This window comes from Prionailurus viverrinus, chromosome B4, assembly GCF_022837055.1.
Source record: "Prionailurus viverrinus isolate Anna chromosome B4, UM_Priviv_1.0, whole genome shotgun sequence".
NCBI classification, from domain to species: Eukaryota; Metazoa; Chordata; class Mammalia; order Carnivora; family Felidae; genus Prionailurus; species Prionailurus viverrinus.
In genome coordinates this window covers 48,760,824-48,784,006 of record NC_062567.1, presented here as the reverse complement: position 1 = coordinate 48,784,006, position 23,183 = coordinate 48,760,824, and the positions used below count along the sequence as shown (strand labels likewise).

General features: G+C 35.5%; 1 protein-coding gene across 6 annotated transcripts in view; it reads right to left on the bottom strand.

Annotated features, from left to right (window-relative positions):
• PIK3C2G (phosphatidylinositol-4-phosphate 3-kinase catalytic subunit type 2 gamma) overlaps window positions 1-23,183 on the bottom strand; it is a 355,118-nt gene that overhangs the window by 42,647 nt on the left and 289,288 nt on the right. For 5 of the 6 annotated variants that reach the window (XM_047868249.1, XM_047868251.1, XM_047868252.1 and 2 more), the window contains 2 exons: window positions 20,923-21,031; window positions 174-249 (listed from right to left, as the gene is read on the bottom strand). In XM_047868249.1, the coding sequence (XP_047724205.1) occupies window positions 174-249; window positions 20,923-21,031 (185 nt within the window). The remainder of the gene's footprint in view (window positions 1-173; window positions 250-20,922; window positions 21,032-23,183) is intronic. The other variant, XR_007154196.1, reaches the window with a different exon arrangement.

The following is a 23,183-nucleotide window of genomic DNA, read 5'->3' as shown; positions in this document are numbered from 1 at the left end:
GTGACCTGGCTGAAGTCAGACGCCTAACCGACTGCGCCACCCAGGCGCCCCAAAGCTTATTCTTTAAAAAGATTTTAATTTGAAAGTTGAAAAAAATATGTAGTTGTGATTTTTATGCACAATTATATTGAAACTCAAAAATTGTACATAGTAATAATGATAAAATTACTTGCCTAGATCCACAAATGATGGTTCTTCAATTGTTTGTTGCACAGGCTCAGAGAGGAAAAAACTAAGCACGCAATCACTCTGAAAACAAAAAAAGAAAATATAATATTTCTTCATATGTTACTTATTTATTGCTTCCGTTCACTAGTAGAGGATAGACCCCTAATTTAATATGATTGGTGTTCTTATAAAAAGGGGAAGTTTAGACACAGGTATTTATGTAGGAAAGACAATGTGAGGAGACATAGGCAGAAGATAGCCTTTTATAAGTCAAGAAAAAAGGCCTGGAATAGATTCTTCCCTCACAGCCATCAGAAGGAAACAACCTTGTTGACACCTTGACTTTAGACTTTCGTATTCCAAAAAGAAGAGACAACATATTTCTGTTCTTTAAATCATCCAGCTTGTGGTACTTTGTAATAGCAGCCCTAGGTAAGCAAGACAGCACCCAATGCTGATCCCTTCATCTATGTCCTAGATTCTATTTCTTCCTCCTTAGGAACCTTGTGGAATATCTCAATCTATACGTTAGTAACTTTACCTTCTTCCTTTCTTTCTCATCAGCATAAAGTAGTCTCTCCATTTTAACAACTAGCAAACAGAAGAGTCAAACCATACAAAGTATACTCACACGTAAATAATACCCTGTCACTAATGCCCCTTTCGAATCCTGTTATTTCTGTCCCCTCCCTTTCTTGACACAAACCTATGGGAAGAGCTACCAACATTCATAGTGGTTTCACTTCTTCAATTTCTACTCTATGGTCTACAGCACTCAGGATTCCCCCCACTAATAATTCTCCAAAAATGCTTATAACATCATCTCTAACAACTTTTTCTTTTTTCATGTCTCCCGCCCACTCCACCCCACCAAATCTGATGGGGATTTTCTTGGATGTTATATAGCTACTCTATTTCTAGTGAAAAACTCTCTATCATTTGTTTTTATGATACTAGGTTGTCTCAGTTTTGCTTCCATTTGTCCCGTCATCTCTTTTTGGACTTTTTTTTTTTCAGGCTCCTTTTCCTTTTGGTTATAATTTAAGTTCTAGTGTTGTTCACTTCCAGGCCATCTCTCTCATTCCTGACACATTCTTTCTGGGTGATGTTATCCCTTTTGGCAGCTTCTACAATGATGCACCAATCTAAACCTTTATCCCAGATCTGTCTCCTGAGCCTCATCCCTCTATATCAAAACACCTATTTGTTGGCTTCCTTGACTTTTCTAAAGACAATTACAACCAAAAAGTGCACCAATAACTGCATTTTCTTTGCCTTCAATTTGCTACTTCTTCCTATGTCCAGGCTCAAAATAGAGTGTATTTTTTAGACTCTCCATTGTTCCTTACTCCACACATAATATTTATTGCTAAGTCCCCTATTGAATTCCTAAATATCTCAACTACCCATTTCTTCTTTCCAGGTATGCTTCTGAGTTCCAACATCCTCACTTCTCACCTAAATTACAGCAGGGATTCCCAACTCTTACTTTGCTACTCTTTAATCCAATCTGTTTTCCACTTCATAGTCAAACTGATCTTTCAAAATAAATATCTAACAGTTAACTGCTTAAAACCCAGCAGTGGCTCCTTATTGCTTTTATGAAACAGGCCAACTGCTTCACAAGGCTTGTAAGACCTTTCTTGCTTGGGATATTGCTCATTTCCCCTCTTTATCTCTCACCATTTCTCTTCTAGGACTTCATGCTTAACTACACTGAATTATATTTCTTTCCTCAAGTGTGTCAGCTCTCTCACCTCTTTGTCTTCCTACACACTTTGTCGTTATCCATCCTTTCCACGCTTATCCACCCATTTGCCCAAGGTTTTTCATGTGCTTTCTTTTCTACTCTTTTAGCCTCGTCGATAGGATATCAAGAGGAGGGATTGTCATTTATTCACTCATATCTAATAGAGTATTTTTGCTTAATAAATATTTATTAACCAGAACTGAGATCTGTTTTTACATAGAGAATACATTGGTTTTTCAATGCATATATTGTTATCTATGTAGCAGTTTTATGCATCAGTGTAAATTAGTTAACTACCAAATTTTGATCTCTATGTATTAATCTCTTGTGAACTTGCTTAATAAGAATCTATACCCAAGAAATGTATCCATATTCAGGATGCTGACCAAATCAAGTTTTTTGTTTTTTTGTTTTGTTTTGTTTTGTTTTTTAAGCTTAAAGTAAAACTTCAGACTGTGTAGAATTTGTTGAATAAAATTTGACCTTCTTGGGCCTTTTGACAACTAGTCAATTATTCTTTTCTGGCGACATTTTGGCCTCACCACCCAATGGTTATTAAACTTCAATAGTAGGCAGAATATCTTCCCAATTAGTGTCTGAAATGTCACCACTAGCCAATTATTCCCTTGTGTTTACACTGTCATATCCTTGAAATCCTCATTTGTAATTCTGGGTGTGGGTGACATACTAAATACTAATTCCTTATTGTAACAAGATTGTTTTCATTCTTGAGGAGAAACATGACTCAGTGTCAATGGAGGGAGAAATCAATAAAAGAGATGAAGAGGGGAGGAAAAGTAATGTTGTTGGATCTTAAAATAATTAATTTTGAAATTTTCTCAGACTTGGCTTTAGTCACGTGCATGCCTCCCACTGCTTTTTAGCACACTGTACCACTATAGAGTATGAGTTATAGAAATGTCAGTACTAAAGTTGTTCTTACTGATGACTTAGATCAATGTTCTCACTTGGGTTTGTATTGATCCCCAAGCAGTGTAGCTACATTTAGTTGTATAGGTTGTATACTGAGCAACATTACAGGTGCCATTTTTACATGGACTCTAAGTATAATCCTACTTAGCAGTGTTCCCCATATGTAGGGCTGGCAGATATAGCAAACAAAACCAGAGGATGTCCATGCAATATTTGCAACATACTTATTCTAAAAAGAGATATGTTTATCTCAAATTCAAATTTAACTGGGTGGCCTGCATTTTATTTGCTACCCTACAGTATGAGGTGTCTAGAAAATGTGTGGGCACATTTTTGGTTGTCTCAAAGGATACAACTGGCAATTAATGGGCAAGGCCACTTATCCTAAATGTGCTGCAATACCCAGGAGGTTCTCACATTATGAAGAATGTTTCTTTTCTGCTTAGTTCTTCAAAAGGTAATGGTCTCCCAGGTTAAAACAAAAACAAAACAAAAAACTCTGAAATTAATTACTCTATTCTAGAAGTGAGAAACCTGAATATTAGATAGCATAAGTGATTCAGTGATTGAAATTAGTACCAAAAACAAAACAAAACAAAAAACAAAATGCAACCAACCAACAAAGCCCTGTGTTACCTGTGTTATCATTGCCAGTGGCCTATAGATGTGAAGAATGCATATGGGAGACAGGTGGGAGATGTGGCTACAGAGTCCTAGAGCACACTAGTTCTATAGAAACCTGAAACTACTGTGACCTGTTGATGAATGTTAAGCAGAAAAGCATCACAATCAGGTATTTTTAGAAAGGTGACAGTGCAGCATTGTGGAGAAAGAAAAGACAGCAGCCAGTTTTGGAGAATATCATCAGCAACATATTGTACTTTTTAAGCATATTGTATTTTCTAATTTTCCATTGTGCTTTTCCATTAATTCTCTAAAATGGCATTTGCATTCTCTCCCATTCCCTTTATCTCCCTGGTCCTGGTGGACCTTGGAGTGGACCTGGAGTGGACCTGGAGACCCTGGTCTCCTTGCTCTTCTAACATCCATTCTTTCTTCTTTTATAAAAATACCCTGCTTTGAAGATCATGTCTGCTGACTCTACTGCCCTCCCCACCTCCCTTGCTGTTGCACTTGTCTACTGACCTCTAGGTCACTGACCTTCATTTCTAGAACATTTTCCACCCTGGAACATTGTCATTTTCTTCAATAGTTCTTGTCATAATTCACACTGTTTTATTTTATTTTATTTTATTTTATTTTATTTTATTTTATTTTATTTATTTTTGAAATAATTTTGTGTTTTACTTTACTTTTTTTTTTTTTTTTAGAGAGAGAGTATATGAACAGGGGAGAGGGGCATAGAGAGAGAATCTTAAGCAGGCTCCACGCTGAGCATGGAGCCCAACACAGGGCTCTATCCCATGACCTGAGCCAAAATCAAGAGTCGGACATTCAACCAACTGAGCCACTCAGGCGCCCCATTTCATGCTTATCTTAATATTCACACAAATTATCCTTTCCTGTGGTAGTTTCTTTGCTTTTTAACTCCTCTCACCTATTGATGTTGTTCTGCATCCTACTGAGGCACTCACTCTGTTCCCTTGATCTTGTCTCGATCAGTGAAGAAAGGGCTTCCATTATCTTGAAAAGAATTTCTATAAGCTACCACCAACACATCTATCATCTTACTTCACTTCTACCCTTTCCTCCATTACATGGGTGGACTGTCTGTACTTTAATCTCACACTGATTTGGGCACAAGATATCATGCTCTTTTCTCTACTCAAGGTTAACACTATGGCCTCTGGCTAAGTTCTCATTTTTCTCATCAACAGTTTTTACTTCTTCAATAGATCTTCCTACCAGCATACATATATGCTATAACATTTCAGTAAACAAAATTTCTTGACCTACATTTTCCTGCACATTATCTTATTCCTGTTCATCCTTAGATAAAAGCCCCTGCAAGGATAATTTCCTATTTTTATCCCAAATGCCTCTCTTCATATTCTCCTTTGAACCTATTCTTTTTTTTTTTAATTTATTTATTTTTGGGAGAGAGAGCATGTGCACATGAGTTGGGGAGGGGCAGAGAGAGATACAGAGATCCCAAAAGAGAAATCTGGGCTGACAGTGCAGAGCCCTGTGTGGAGCTCAAACTCACAAGCCATGAAATCATGACTTGAGCCAATGTCAAGAGTCAGAAATTTAACCAACTGAGCCACTCAGGCACCCCTCTTTTGATCCTGTTCTAATCAGAGTTTTGTTTCTAACACTCCCATCAAACTGTTGTTAAATTCACCAATGATACCCATTTTTCTAAATCTAGTGGTCAATTCTCAATTTTTGACCTAGCAGTAGTATTTGAAACAGCTGATTTTGCTTTCTTTGAATTTAATTTTCTATTGGATTCCAGGCATAAAATGCTTCTGGTCTCTAAGAGGTTGCTTTTTTCTCAACCTCTCTTGTTGATTCTCTCCATCTTCTCAAACTTTAAACTTGGTATGCTGCAAGGTCTAGTCCTCAGATCTCTTCTGTGTTTACATTTCACCCTAAGTAATCTCATCTAGTCCTATGGCCTAGAAAACCAATTATTTGCTGACAACTCCAATATTTGAATTTCCAGCCTTTCTTTTCCCCTCAACTCAATTTTCCACTTGACATCTCTGATTAGAAATTTTGTATGGAACTCAAACCTAGTGTATTTTGATCTAAACTCCTGTTTGCTCCCACTCTCCACTGCTCCGCCTATAGTTTTCTCCATCACAGCAAATATTCAGCCAGTACAGACCTGTATGGCCCTAATGGTGGGTTAGTGGCTGGCACTTTTCCTGGTCAGTGTCTGTGCCCTAACACTTGTTAAATATTTGACCTATCCCTCCTATGTGGAACATTATATATCTGGTGAATAAATCAATAAGAGTTTGGGCTTTTTTAGGGACCCTAAAGTTACTGGTCTTTGATATATCAATGTTTCAGGTCAATGCATTAGGTTTTATTAAACGTTTTATAATATTATATACATATTTTCTTTGCTAGAGTAGATGTTTCACTAATATGGGTTTTTTAATGTCTAATAATGCACTTGAAAGTTAGAAATGCAGTCAACAAAAAGCAAATTTGAAATCCAATAGAACAATTTAAAATTAATATCTGCATCAGCTTATTTTTGTCAAGTTCAGAGCTCTTATTAATATGTTGTTTACCAATTATATTATTAAGCCATTTGCAATTTAAAATAATTGATTTCTGAGAAAGCTAATCAATTCAAAGTTGCTCAAAACTTGTGTTTTTCTTACATGAACAAAGACTACAGGCAGTTAAAGTATTTGCAAAGATCAGAAGTAATGTAATAGAACACTGAGATCAATTTTTTCTTTCTTTAAAATAACACATTAAGAATTCCCATTTATTAACTGGCAAGCCAACATCTAGAATTGGCTGCAAGATTTAGTTTCAGTGAGTTAAAACAATAAGCTAAATCTATCTCTCTGAAGCACTGTGAAAGACTGTAAAAATGTGAATTTAAAAATGAATTCCCATAAGAGTTTTAAATCAAAGCTGAACAGTAATTGTATTTTATTGCCTTTTTCATAAGGTAGCTTGTCAGAATGTCCAGTCTTTAATGTAGTTCAACCCATTATGTTCATATTGGAGTTACATAGAAGAACGACACTATGAAGAACGGCGAACTTCTAAAGAATCTTTCATAATTCTCATTCTAAAATGTCATCAGCACTTCACTAGACTCTGAAAAATAATCTTGGTTTTACTGATGGTACACATGTGACATTTATCCTGCCTGCAAAGTCATCCCAGCCAGCTCCAAATAGGAAAAGAGCAATGTAGTGACAAATGTAGTAATTAACATCTGGGTTTAGCAACCAGGGAACAAGAAACATATGTTCACTATTAAGATGGGATTTACCCATTTGGATTTATTTTGACATTGGATTTCTGCTTAAAATAATAACATTGCCTACACCATTAGTGATATTATTCCTTATTTTAAGAGGCTTTTAGAAATGAGCAGCAATACTGCTAAGAGCTAGAAATTACAGTGAATATAACTTTAAAATTAAAAAGAAAGGAGAGCTGTTTATATATCTCAGCTGAAGTCAGATGTGGGGATATGTGTGTTTAGGTACTGCAATCATGTGCTATAACTTATTATTTCATGTGTATATTGTTCTTTATAAACATCTTATTTAGTTTCCAACACAATTCCACCAAAACAGAGCAACATTTAAAGCAAAAAGAATTCCTGTTATCACAACTATCATTTGCTTGTGGAATGAAATTACATTGAAAGGATAAAAAGAAGTTTCTATTAGCTTCAGAGAAGAAAGTAAAGCTAAACAGACAAAAGCCAGGTAGATACAGGACTAGGACATCTAAAATGATGCTTCCAAGCTCATTAAAAGAGATATTGAGGTAGCATAGAATTATAGTCTTCATTTATGCCTATTTTCTTTTATCAACAATTATATGGGTGTGTGTGTGTGTGTGTGTGTGTGTGTGTGTGTGCATGAGAGAAAGAGAGAGAGAGAAACAGAGAGAGACAGAGATTTATAGGCATTGCTCTACCTGGGTCCCTCTTATGTCTTTAGACCAAAGCCCCAAAGATGTGTCTCCCATCTAGCCTAACTCTGATACCTGATATTGGACTTTAAAACAGACTGTTTTGGGGCACCTGGGTGGCTGTCAGTTAAGCATCCGGCTTTGGCTCAGGTCATGATCTCACCATTCGTGAGTTCGAGCCCCACATCAGGCTTTGTGCTGACAGCTCAGAACCTGGAGCCTGCTTCGGATTCTGTGTCTCCCTTTCTCTCTGTTCCTCCCCAACTCATACTCTGTCTCTCTCTCAAAAATGAATAAAGATTACAAAAATTAAAAAAAAAACACCCTTTTTATCTCATTTGCTCAACAAAAAGCAAGACTGTTTACATTTGTGAATGATGCTAGGAGGGAATATAGCAGCTGATTTAGCAAGATAAGATTGTCCAGTTTTACATTCAAGCTGCATCTTCTACTTCTTCTCTTCTTTTTCCATTCACTGCCATATATTTCTTTATGTTCATGTCTGTATTTATCACTGTATTACAAACTCATTGAGAATAAAGTTTATATGGTATTAGTTGAATCTCTCCAATTTGTTCTCTTACAACCAATTTAATCCTCTTAGTCTAGAGTGTTATACATAATAAGTGCCCAATAAAAAATTTAAAATCTTTACAAGGTTATGTTCAGTGATATAGAATATTTTTAGTTACAAATAAATGTACTAAATGTACATTAATAATAATTGTACTAATATAACTAAAAAATAATGTGAGCTTTAGTATATAGGCATAATAGTATTATTTGCCTTTCCTACACTGCCATATGACAAGCAGCTAGGTAAGAAGAAAAGTATTTTTATGAGCATTTTTCTAGGGCCAGAGATGGGGATTATTCTATTGCAGGAATATTCATCACAAATGTAAAATTACTTTAAATCTCTTATTTTATTAGAAGCAGAAAGGAAACTTGCATATGTAAAAAAATTTCCTCTAAGCCATTCATAGCACTTAAAATAATTAAAATATTCATGTTACATCCATGACTCTATAGATTTGATGATTACATAGATAAAACTTTGTTGATATATATGAGAAAAGGGAAAAAGTGTATCAATAGTACAAAACTTAGAAAATCTCAAAATAACATGATTTACTTTGAAATTATGTAAATTTTAGGCCGATAATGTTTTATTTAGTTAAACGATGTTTTCATTTCTAGAATATAAACAAACTGAACCAGGGAACAGTCCACCAACATATGGAGACACATAAAGCTTTCACCATGATTAATCCATTTGAAGATAATTGAAAACTGACCACATTATGCAATTATGCACAAAGAACCTGGGTGATTAGGCACCTGGTATTAATGCTAATCAGCATCTGATGATATCCCTGTCAAATTATTATTGTTCTATTATCATATAACCCATATAATGAGTATTATATCAAGACCCATAAAGTTCCTTAGCAATAAGGGGGAAAAACCAATTATGAAGTTATGGAAGTCTTTATGGGGCCACTGGCACTTATCAACATAGACAGACTATTGAGAAAGACTGTAAACTACTTAGGGCAGTGCCCTAGTCTGATTCCACTTTTGACTTTCTGGAATAGAATTTTTCAAATCTGGCTGTGCGTCTAAATCCACTTGAGTTCTTAAAAAACAATATAGATACCTAGATATCAACCTTTACCTAGAGAATCAACATTTCTAAGGATGAGGCCCCAGAGCATAGTTTTTATTTATTAAAAATTTTTAAAAAATGTTTATTTATTTTTGAGAGACAGAGACAGAGTGAGAGTGGGGGAGGGGAACACACACACACACACACACACACACACACACACACAGAATCTGAGGCAGGCTCCAGGCTCTGAGCTGTCAGCACAGAGCCTGACACAGGGCTCGAACTCACAAACTGTGAGATCATGACCTGAGCCAAAGTCGGACACTTAACTGACTGAGCCACCCTGTGTCCCAAGAGCATACTTTTTAAAACCTCCTCAATTTATTCTAAAAAAATTGATCACAGGTGCTATTAAGGCACCCCTGGCCAGACCATATACAATGTAGGCAATCAATAAACATTTGTTGAATGACTAATGCAGTTTTCCAAAATAGCCTCTTTTATGCTAGTGCCCACATTTAATTTTTGTTGACTTGATTTTTATTAATATAGCACTACTTTATTTGTTTTGTAGAATAGAAATGGCAACTGATGAATTCAATTAAATTATCAGGGGGGTGTTACTTTAGAAGAAGGCACATCTATAATATTGGCATCCTTTTGTAAGAGACAAATGGGATCCCCCTCGTTGGAAGTTCAGTGTGAGAAGATGGCTGACATATTCTCACTTAGAGTATTTATAGGATCTGTGATTTTACAATAGTGTCTCATGTTTGATGATATAAATACCTCTTCTTTTTCCTTCTGTTTTTTAATTCTCACTCAACTCTTAGACCTTAGTTCATCCAAGAACAAAACAATGTGGTGTCTGAAGTTTCTTCACCTTCCTTTTCCTAAATACTGACCAATAGGGATTAAAAACAAAAGAAAAACATCTCTTCCTGGGGTATCTACAGTAGAACTTTGGTTACCACATTAGCAAATGTGAATGTGATGAAACCTGGGACCTCTATGTGTGGTGGTTTTTTTCATCTGCCTGTGTACAGCAGTGACTGTGGTGGGCAGCAATATTCGCTAAGCCTTGCTGTGTTAAGCTGCCCCTTTGCAAGTCTTACCCACCTGTTATGTCTGACTCTTTTGCTTTCCCCTCTCATAACAGTCCTCTGCTAACATTTCTGTAGACCTCATCCTGTGAGCAGATACATCTAAGCGTTCCCTATTGGAAGCCTGCTGCCACATAAAAACGGATCTCAAAACTTGTCTTCTTCACACTGGGGCCAGAAATCAGAAGCCTCTCCACTTTGCACTTACTTGTCTCTGCCTAAATGGGCCAAGGCCTGGCACCTTCAATGGTTACTAGATATTTTGTCAATTACCCTGAAAAGGCATCACCTTTAAAACAGCTTTAGTATAATCAGTAAGGCAGCCTTCCGCATACAATGATAATCCCATCCACTATCCCCTCAGCATTTTCCCTTATAGACAAGTGCCATGCCCATGAGGCCCTTGACTATAGCATAAGTTAATGGACATGACCTTAGGAGAATGTTAGAGTTAGTAGAGAACATTAAGATGTCAACATTCTAAAAAGGGATGTCTGGTGAGACCCCTTGATCTTGGGGTCATGAGTTCAAGTCCTATGTTAGGCATAGCATTCTATATTCTGAAATACACAAAAAGTAGTTGAAATCCAATGAAATAAATTAAGTTGCCTTGATCCTATAGGGCAGAAGCCTCTGTTATAACACATTTCCCATTACTCACTGATTAAGACATAAAACCAAATATATTCAAAAGATAGAATACAATTTATATTGAGTAGGCAAGTTTAAATTAATGTATATGCAATATATCTACACCTAATCATTTATTATAGTATAGTTTTACTATTGGTCTAACACCATTTTCAACAATTATTTTATATCTTTGTTTTCAGTTTCCTCATTACATAGTTCTAGTCCCATAATGAACACATACTGTTTACTTCTTTCTCTTTGTTCGTAACAGACATATTAAAAATGTGCTCTGAGTAGTGTTTCTGAAGGGTACAATCATGATCCAGTGCACTATTAATGCTCATCCTTTATGAGAATGGCCAGGCAGTGTTCCTGGCCATGGTACTGGGTAACCAGTGGGACCACTTTCTGAATTGGCAGCTAGCAGAGTTCCCAAGATTATTCTCTAGCCAGCCAGGCTCCGTCATGGGGTTCCTAAGGGATTATACACTGGGGTGAGGAAAAATATCAAAATTACGTTAATTTTTATTTTGTAACATCATCCAAATATTCCATTTGTCTACAAATTTTTATTTATTTATTTATTTATTTATTTATTTATTTATTTATTATTTTTATTTTTTTCAGATTCTAAACACATTCTCTTTATCACATATTTGATCCAGAGAAGAAACTATGTGTGGGAGGTGGGGAAAGGGACCACCTTGCCTAGGAGCAACCCCCATCTATTTTTCTACAAAATTTAAAACATTTATTACTTATTAGTTTAGTAGTTTCTATTAAAACATAAATAAATGACATGTTTTGGAGGCATGAGCTAATTTCTAAAAGCAAAAAACAAAAAAACCAAACAACAACCTGAACTTATAGGATGTAAGGATAAATAAGCAACCACTGCTAAATACTTTTCAGATGCAAACTTTCAGTCTTTCAGGTTTTGAAAAGCAATATAAATCCCATTGTTAATGTATGCCAATGGTTCTATTATTATTCATTTAAAATATCAATTAAATATTGATGAGTTTGTAAATGCTATACATGGGTAAAAATTGAATGAATATAGTTATTGAGTTTTTTAAGCTTCAAAACAAAAGGAAAGCATAAAACCATGATGGATGCTTCGTCCTTGATATTCTTTTTGTCTAACACAACTTTCTCCCAATTTCTATTTACTAACTCCTATTTGCCCTTTACAACAATCTGAATGCCCAGCTCTCTGGGATGCCTTCTCTAACTCACTTGGAATTCAGTTAAGTATACCTCCTTAAGTGCTCAACCACTTGTCCTTTGATACAAAACAACATCTCCAGCTGAGAATCTACCAGCCTGGAAATAATATTGTAGCACAATCTTCTTGAGTTCATATTTGCTAAAGTCAATCATATAGGAGGGCACCTGAGTATCTACTATATTGAAGGCCAAATGTCTGATCATGTCCAAACTGGAAAAAAAAAGTGTGTGTGTGGGGCAGATGTCTATAGTATATACCTCATACTATAGGTAATTTTTCTCAAACAATAGTGTGCATTAGAACACCCTGCAAGACTTATTATTACACAGATTGTTGGGTCTCATCTCCAAAATTTCTGATTTTGGGCCTCTGGATGTCTCAGTAGGTAGAGCATCGACTCAATCTCAGGGTTGTGAGTTCAAACCCCATGCTGGGTGTAGAGATTACTAAAAAATAAATAAACTTAAAAAATAACAAATGGGCTAAAATTTCTGATTTAGTCTGTCTAGGATGGGCTGAAAAATTTGCATTCTTGTAAGTTCCCAAGTGAAGTTCCTAGCACAGTCCAGAAACTATGCTTTAAGAACCACTAGTCTTAGAAACTGGTGATAGGAATTCGAAAGTCTCACCTCTTGCTTCTAGCTATATGGAATCTAATGCAGTCATTATTGACAATTCTGGGTTTTTTTTTCTAATAGCTTTAGGACCCCTAAGATCTGAATTGTGGGATTTTCTTCTTTTAAGTAGGTCTATTCATCATCAAACCACGATATTACCCAACTAGGAGGTACAGCAATAAGCTAACATCCTGAATCAGCAAACCTACAGTTGAGACAGAATTTTTTATTTTTTTTATTTTTTTTATTAAAAAAATTTTTTTTTCAACGTTTATTTATTTTTGGGACAGAGAGAGACAGAGCATGAATGGGGGAGGGGCAGAGAGAGAGGGAGACACAGAATCGGAAACAGGCTCCAGGCTCGAGCCATCAGCCCAGAGCCTGACGCGGGGCTCAAACTCATGGACCGCGAGATCGTGACCTGGCTGAAGTCGGACGCTTAACCGACTGCGCCACCCAGGTGCCCCGAGACAGAATTTTTAATACATTCATTAATATATTGTATATTTAAATTTCAGTAAGGTTTCCTTGATATACATTGGTTTACTCTACCATACAGCATGTAACTGAAAAAACTTCAAACCATGACTGCAGTAGTCTCATCTACTACCTTTCCCACATTCCAAGTAGAGAAGAAAGGTTGTTGAATTAACAGCTGAGAAACATAGGATTCTTTGACCCTTTATTAAGTCTCAGTTGTGGGATCTAGTGTAGTCCTCCTGCATAATGCTTGCAATTTACTGAAGCTTAAAATATGTCTACATATATAAGATGATGTTATGTGTAGGTTTCTTAGGTCAAGGTACAACCCAAGTACTGCTGACATTTAACTAAGACTACAAAATCCAGGAATTGCCTATTAATGTCTGAATCAAGGCTACACTAAGAGGGGCACCTGGATGGGGGAGGAGAAAAGGAGTGTTCTCAAAATTTTAATCAAGAAACCTATACAAGGGCCAGTTGGTATAAATGCTTCTGTTATTCACCCGCAACTCCAACAACAATGGGCATTTTATTAATTAGCATATTGAATGTCAGACATTAGATTTTTTAAAATAAAAATGGTAGCTTATTGGCTAGCTTGATTAATATTGGAAATGGGCTCTCATTGGTGATATTAAAGTTATTCCAGATGTGTGGATTACTTACAAATATTCCACAAATGTTTTTCATTTTTGCATTAAAAGGCAAAAAACAAAACAAAACAAAACAAAGCAAAACCACAAACAACCATAATAGGCTTGCATACTGTACCCTTAGGGATAATGTTTTAGATAAATCCCTAAAGAGTCCTAAGTCTGTCTAAGAACTCTGAAGGATTCCATTAGTTTGGTACTTGCCTCTAAAATTTAGCATTTGTCTCATAGAAACCTTTAATTCAAATGGTGATAGAAACACCTAATAGTATAGAGAGCTAGTGCCCCTTTGAACATTTGGAAGGAGTTGCACATCCATGTGCATGTATAGCTTATATGCTTATATGAGTGTGTATGGTATGTGGGATCTTAATGTTTTTTTTTTTTTGACACATATAAGAGAGCAGAACAGAAATGGAGTCTGGAATTTCTGGCATTAATTTTCCAGACTATTCTCAGAATTATTGGTGAGCACATCAAACAGCTTACCAAAGAATCATTAAATATTTTTTCAGATGGGAAGTGTCAATAGACTTAGACCCTCTGATATAGCCTATGAGAGAAAAGTTATATTTGAGCATAGGATGGGGGTGAGAAAGCAAAATGGCAGATATCTCTGAAAGCTGTGGGTGATGATTCCAGTTCTAGAATCCGATTTTTGAGGACAGTAGATTAAGCAAGCCATTTAATGCACACCTACTGATGAGGATAATTGGATTACTGCACAATTTGTGTCTTGAAACTTTGCTTGAAAGCATCAGAGAGCTAACAAGATAGTGAAGAAGTACGAAGCCAGGATGTGGGACAAGGATTTGGAGATGCAAACTTGGGTTTGACACTATATTTCTGTTGTGGGTATTTATTGATATGGGTTGGAACAGTGGATGGGCTGAGAGTTTGAGCAGGACTTTTGACCACCTTGCAGAAATAAGAGGAAAGGAAATGGAATCCAGAGCTGCCAAGTAGGCTCTTGGTGAATCTGCCTCATTTTGGACTTAGATCCAAAATGGCTACATCTGGGGCACCAAGGTGGTTCAGTCAGTTAAGCGTTAGACTTCAGCTCAAGTCATGATCTCATGGTTCGTGGGTTTGAGCCTGACATCGGGCTCTGTGCTGACAGCTCGGAGCCTGGATCCTGCTTTGGTTTCTGTGTCTCCCTCTTTCTCTGCCCCTTGCTCACCTGTGCTCTGTCTCTGTCTCTGCCAAAAAATAAACTATATATATAAAGAAACAAAACAAAATGGCTACAATTAAGGAACAAAAATGAACCTGAAATAGGCCCTCATAAAGGCTACAGTTTGATTTTGAAAAATCTGAATCCCTGCTATTGAATTTCAGCAATCCTAGATTGTTAATGTCCTCAGATATAATTCTCTATACTAAAGTAACAAACAACAACATAGGCCTCCAATTATTTTTACAATCAACATTGCAGTGCAATATCTGGCCACAATAAAGGAAAATAACCAACCTTACAAAGGAACAAGACTGGATAATTAAAGAACAGTAGAAATACTAGACAATAGAAATATACATGCAGTGGGCCCCAATGTTGAAGTTTTTACAAAGATTTAAAAATAACTATGCTTATTATTTTCAAAGAAATAATAAAAAGGACAGATTTTCAGCAAGGAATAGAAACCAAAAAACAAGGAAATTCTAAAACTGAAAAATACAATAATTGAAATTGAAATTAAGAGCTCAAAGGATGGATTTAACAGTATATTAAACACAGATAAGTAGGGGCGCCTGGGTGGCTCAGTCGGCTAAGCAGCTGACTCTTGATTTCAGCTCAGGTCATGATCTCACGGTTGTGAGATCAAGCACTGCATTGGGCTCAGTGCTGAGTGTGGAACCTGCCTGAGATTCTCTCTCTCCCTCTTTTTGTGCCCCTCCTTCACTCGTGGGCTCTCTCTCTCTCTCCCTTAAAATAAATCAATAAACTTAAAAAAAAAACTTAAAACAACCTTAGGTAAGTAGAAAATAGGTAACTCAAAAGCTAAGTCAGAAGAGAACTATTGAGAATAAATTAGGAGAACAAAAGGAGAAACAAGACAGGAGTAGAGGTATGAGAAGAATTAACATATGTGATTACAGCTTCAGAAAAAGGGAGAGAGGAAAAAAATATTAACAATGTTGGAAGCAATAATGACAGAACTGTCCAAAACTGATGAAGGATATCAAGGAACAAATTTAAGAAGTGTTAATAAGCATGACAAATAGAAACAAAGTTGTATTTGAGCAATTAAATTAAAACTGTGAAAAACAAATATAAAAAGAAAGACATTAAAAGCAGATAAAGAATAAAGAAAAATAATTTCAAAGAAGCAACAATTATAACAGTTGGATTTGAAACAGAATCAGTTGAAGCTAAAAGACAATGAACTGATAGCTTTAAAGATTTTAAAATAAAATTACTCCTATCCAAATAACATATTCAGCTAAAATATCTTCTGAGAATGAAGACAAAATAAAAACTTTACAGACAAATGCAGATTTAGAAATTTTTCTACCAGCAAATTCATATTGAAGTAATAAATTGTGTTCTTCAGATAGAGGGTAAACAATCCCATATATAAAGTCAGAGTTACAGAAGCAACAAAGATGAAATATGTGGGAAATATTAAACAGATATTGACTGTATAAAAAAACCCCAGTGCTTATTAATTTTATGGGATACAGATATAGAGATATATTATTGGGATACAGGTACAGAGATATATTATTAGCATAGCATGTAAAACTCAAATAGGTTAAATAGACTTAATCCATAGTCTCAGGAAAAATCATAGTGAACACTTATAAATATTTTAGAAGAATGGTAAAATATAATACTGTAAATAAAAACTTAAGCGGTCAATTAAATCTTGGTTAGGCAGGGGGATGTAGAATTTTATTTATTATTACTTACGTATTATTATTTTTAAAACTTTCAATGTTTATTTTTGAGAGAGAGAGAGAGAGCAAGCACAAGCAGCAGAGGGGCAGAGAGAGAGGGAGACACAGAAGCCAAAGCAGGCTCCAGGCTTCAGGCTGTTGGCACAGAGCCAGACACAGGGCTTGAACTCATGAACTGTGAGATCATGACCTGAGCTGAAGGCAGATGCTTAACTGACTGAGCTTAACTGACTCAGGCACCCCTAGAATTTTAAACGTGTGAGGACAGGTTGAAAATAAACAAGTAACTATCTGTGAATGTAATACATAGAACAGCAAATCATAACCAAAGGAAGAAGAGGAAAGGAAATAATCATGATCAAACATAAATAAAATAGAAAAATAATATAATAAAGAGTCAATAAATCCTATGTTTCATTCTTTGCAAAGATTTGTAAAATTCATAATCCTCCAGCAAGACTGATTAGGAAATGACATATGCAAGGACTAGAAGAGTAGACATCTTTTCAGATCCTATAAATGTTAAAAAGATGGTGAGAGGATTCTCTGAATAATTTCATGCCAATAAATAAGCACAAATTACTAGAGAACTATAACTTAGACCCAGGAAGAAATAGAAAATGTGAATTGTCCTATAACTCTTAAATAAATTGAATCTCCGTACTTATATGGCTTTCCAAATTAAAGAAATAGAACCAATTCTATACAAATTCTTCCAGCGAAAAGAAGAAAAGCAAGAAGTCTTTGCCATTGACATTATGAAGCCAGCATATTCTCCATTCTAACCTGGTAAGGACATTATAAGAAAGAACACCTTTGGTCTCTGTCATAAATAAAGGTGGAAAAAAATGCTAAAGAAAATGTTGTATCAAATCTAGTAATACATAAAAAGGATAATACATTATGACCATGTAGCGTGCATCCTAGGAATGCAAATTTGTTTAAAATTAGAAAATCCATCAGTGCAATTCACCACACTAATGGAATAAGGGAGAAAAATCACTTGATCATTGATCATCTCCACAGATTCAGAAAAAAAATTGATAAATTCAATATTCTTTAGTGTAAAAACTTTTTCTTACACCAGGAGGAAACTTTCTTAAAGTAATAAAGGGTACCTACAAAAACTTGTGTATTTACTGGGTAACTTTAGACCTGAAGTCGGGAATAACACAAGCATGTCTGCTATCACCACCTGGAGGCCCTCGAGAGTACAAAATATCCAGAAAAGTAAATATAAAATATAAATATTGGGGAAAAAACCTCTTGTTATTTGCAGACAATATGATTATAAGTAGAATATTTAAAGATACAGATAAATTATTAGAAGTAGAAGTGTAGTTAGTAAGGTTGTTGAGAAAATGTCATTATATAAAATCAGTTGTATCTGTATACTGGTAAAAAAACAGAATTTAAAAAATTCTTTAAAAAGAATTTTACCAAGTAAAATAAAATATTTTAAGATAGATTGTTAAACTACTTTCGAGAAAAAAATGTTTTAAAGATTTAAATAGGTACATGATAATGGATTGGAAAATACTAAGATACATTTTCAACTAAAATCCCAGCTAGCTTTTGCATGGAATTGACAAGAAAGTTTTAAAATTTACATGTAAAGATGAAAGTCCAAGAAGAGCCAAAATATTGTTTATGAATAAGGGTAAATTAGGAGAATTCACTCTGTTAGATTTCAAGACTTAGTAGGAAACTACAGTAATTAAGCCTGTTGGCACAAGGGTAAACAAAGAGATCCCTGGCATAAAATATAGAGCCCTGAAGTAGACACATACCTACATGGATATTTAAATCATCACAAAGGTGTCACAGCAGAGGAGCGAGAAAAGGAAAATATTTTAAATAGTGTTGGAACAATTAGAAGTCTACATGGAAAAAAAATAAGAATGACTCTTATATCACATGATGCACTAAAATCTATTCTAGACCAATTGTAGGTTTCAACGTGAAAGGCAAAAGAGCAAAGCTTCTAGAAGATAATATATGAAATTGTCTTTATGACATTGAGGTAGCGCATGTTCTAATCATCTGGGAAAATATCAATACATTTTACTATATTAAAAATAAGAGTTTCTGTTTATCAGAAGACATAATAAAGAGAACAAGAGGGCAAAACACAGGAGTGGAAGAAAAATCATTACGACATATTTAATTAGCAAAGGATTTTTATCCACAGTACATGAAAAATACTATAAATTAATGATAGAATGTCGTATAATTTAATAGAAAAAGGGCAAGAGACATGAGCTGTCACTGTACCGAAGAGGACATCCAAATGACCAAACAACATATGAAGAGGTGCTCCATCTCATTCGTAGTTAGGAAAATACAAACTAATGCACAATGAGATGCACACTCACCAAAATGGCCAATATTAGAAAGACTGGCAATACCAAGTATACACAAGGTTGTGGAAAATGTGAACTCTTATTCATTGCAAATAGGACAGTAAATTGTTCATTGCCTATAATCCTGAAGATAAGTATATATTGAAATCCACAAATTCTGTTCTTAGGTGAATGACCAACCCATGTAGACTAAGAGACATACAAGTAGAAGAATATTCATAGAAGCATTATTTGTAATCCTAACTTGGAAACATTCCAAATGCCTATGTAGAGAGGAATCTACAAACTGCCATATATTCATGTAAGAGAATACTATATAACAATGAAAATATATGCACCTTATATATGGTCTATCCCTGCATTGTTAGTTTAAACGATCATTTTGCCATTGTCTCCCAGTTCTGTGGTTTGGCTGAATTCACCTAGGGTGTCCTTGCTTGTCTCTAATAAACAGTCATTTGGTGACTGGAGCTGGAGTCATCATTCACTCAAAATATTGTGACATTGAAGCTAGCTGAAGGTGAGAACCTCCGCTGGGCACCAGCAGAGCTGTGTTCCCTGGACCTCTCTCTATTTGATCTATCCATATTGTTTCCCCACCTGGCTCACTCCGGGGAGCTCCATTTCTTATATGGAAGCTGAAGGTTCCCATAGTGAATATCCTGAGTGAAATTGGCAGAAGCTGCATGGCTTTTTCTAACCTAACTCTAAAGTCTTCTGTAGACTTTTCTGGATATATATTATACACTTTAAAAGGCTAAAAATTAAAAGAACATAATTCCAGTCCAGTAAGGAGGGATAGGATCTCCCAGAGTGGTGAGGAACATTGTTCTTCTTCTTGTTTTTAGTCCCTCACTACCCTCTAAGGTTTAACTTAGCTCTTGACAACCTGGCCCCAACCTCCTTGCTGATTTTAATCTTCCTCTCACATTTTGCACTTAAATCACAAGAATGCTGAGAACCAACTGAATTGTGCTGCACTTTTTCATGTATCTCTGTGATAGAATTATGGCCCTCCAAAGATGTTCACCTTCTAATCCCTAGAACTTTTGAATACATTACCTTACATGGAAAAAGGGGCTTTGCAGATATAATTAAATTAAGAATCTTGAAAATGGTGAGATTGTCCTGGATTATCCAGGTAGGCCCAGTGTAAACACAAGGAGACTCAGAGCAAGAGTCAGAGAAGGAGATGTGAGGACAGAATCAGTGGTCAGAATGTGCAATTGCTTGAAAGGGCACAAGTCAAGAGATTCAGGAAATCTCTAGAAATTGAAAAGGCAAGGAAATGAATTTTTTCCTACTATCTCCAGAAAGAACCAGTCCACCAACACCTTGAGTTTAGTCCCTCAAGACCCATTTTCAGAATTCTGACCTTCTAAACTGAAAGATAATAGATTTCTGTTGTTTTAAACTCCCAAATTTGTGGTAATTTGTGACAGGAGCAATAGAATCTAATGGTATCCCCCACCCCCTTTTTTCCCCAATTTATGACCTTTTCTATATTGTTTGGTTTTACTTGAAACACTTCCTTACACCAACTCTTTTTAAAATCCTACCCGGTATTAAAGACCTAGCTCAGCTGCTCTCTCCTCCTTGAGACCTTCTTACCATCAGAATCAGAAATAACTCTTAATCCTCTAAAACACTAGGGCACTTACCAGCACTGATAGTCCACTAATCACATATTACTTCAAGTATATAAAGGTGCGATATACCTTACTGCTGTTCCAATTTCTGTTCAGGAATGTTATACATGTTAGTCACACACTCACTTGTTGAGTGGATATAGGAGGAAAAGAAGGTTATCATAAAGTATTTAAAAATATTTCTAGTAATAATACATAAAATAGTTGATATTTATATAAAAATATAAAAGTAAGTTGTAACATACATTTGCAATTTTATATGATCCATTTAATATCTGTTCCATGTAATGATTTAGATCTCTGAATCGTTTGTGGTCTGAGTTTGTAAAAGGTACGTGCCACCAATGAGGAAACCTGTTTAAAACATAAATAAATTAAAAAAGAAGTGTATCTTTATTAGTTTGAAAACTGGTCTCTGCATCTTAGGGTTGTTAGTGAAGTTATAGCTACATCAGATGGAGGGGCCAGTGAAAACATTAAAAAAAAAAAAACACATAGAACACATGATTAATCCTGAGAGTTTCATTAACATGATTGTGGTCACTTGTACTATTTTAACTTTCATTAATATTAATGCTAATTTAATTTAATTTAACCTATTAAACTAATATATATGTTCCTTCTTGCTGTATTCATGGAAGACCACACATATTGTCTTTTAAATACATGTGGAGGCTTAATAAATACTTTCTGAAGTTAATGATTCATTATTTTTCACAAAGGTCAGATTGTATTGCTTCTTCTGGGTTCATTAGAGATATTTCTGCATTAACTAAATTAAACATTTTACCAAGTGACATATGTTTCCATCTGGTCTTAGTCTTTTGGAACACTGTATCATTTTCCTCAAGAGTCTGACTTGCAGAATTTCCTCTGCACTCTCTGAAGATTCCTCTTGATGGGTTAGATGTGATTAAGACCAATTACTGAGTGGAATGAACTGTTAATGGTTAGCATTTGGTGACATATTTTTCTGGCTAAGTACATTTTCTTAGGAACTACCTAGCAGCTTTCTCTGACTTCAGTCTTGCTGCTTCCTCCTTCATACTTCTGCTTCTTTGGTACAGGTATTTCCCTGGGGTAAGCGTATGAGGGATAGAGAAGGGCTGTCAGCAGACACAGAAGTAGGTGACAACTACGGGCCAACCCATTCACTGTTTCCTGTTGTAAATGTTAAGGAAGTCCAGAATTACGTTTGTGTATTTACATAATTGACATTTTATTTTTCAAAAGGTCTCCTGCAATTCCAAGGCTTAAAGTATTAAAAATTTTCACCCAGATTTAATTATCACAATAATTTGTACCATATACAATTAGTTCAAAACATAGAAACACATTTGATTAACAGATGCATTGGGCAGGTTTTAAATATTAATTTGGGGGTTCCTGGGTGGCTCAGTCGGTTGAGCGTCTGACTTCAGCTCAGGTCATGATCTCATAGCTCGTGAGTTTGAGCCCCGCGTCGGGCTCTGTGCTGACAGCTCAGAGCCTGGAGCCTGCTTTGGATTCTGTGTCTCCCTCTCTCTCTGCCCCTAACTCACTCTCATTCTGTCTCTGTCTCTCTCAAAAATAAACATTAAAAAAATTAATTTGTATATCTGTAGATGAATTTTCCTTATTGTTAGAGTAATTTGGAGTTCAATATCAATTCTGTTCCCTTGTTGATGTTTTTTTCAGAGGTAGGTACTAAAAAATCTTGTATATAATTAAGTATGAGAGAATTTAAGAGTTTAGCCATAGTAATGTCATTCAATTGTCTGAAATGCTTTTCAGTTACATGTCAAATATAATATAGCAATCATTTTGTGAAAATGAGTTTTTATCTTTTATGTGACAGCACCATCATGTCCCCTGCCATTTTGTTCATGCCAAAGAGTAGGAAACATCTGACTGACAAACAGATTTGATATCTGGGTATTAGAATAATTCCTTTTTTTCCCCCAGTACCAACACCAGTGTCTCAACTTGCCTTTTATTTGATTCTCAGAGATTTTTTACTCTCTGGGACAACGTACCAAAATAAGTTCTAGATGGTCGGGAGAAGAACAATGTTGAAAGTAGAAGAGGGAAAGGAAATCAACCCTTTAATTTTTAAGCAGGTTAATTTAAAGAAGACCTTTAATTGTATGGAAGATTCCAATGCCTGTGTATTCTTGGGAGATACAAGGAGCCTGCTTTGAAGACCCCTGTCATATACTATGAATAATGTGAATTTTATTCTTCATGACTCTAACTTTCTGATCATACTCTCCAGATCAGGTTAACATAATTCTTGTAGGGCTTCTCTTAGTAAATTTGGGAGTCAGAGGAAATCTTGCTTTCATCCTTCATTTATATGTATCACTGGAAGCCTTGGTTCCTTTGGAACTATCAGCATACAAATATTGTCAAGGGCATACATGAACTATATGCTCCCCACCTCCAACCCCCCTCCCCCCCCACACACTGCTTGAACGGTCTTAAAATCTTTTTAAATACCATTGTCAGGCAGTTGAACAAGGCATAA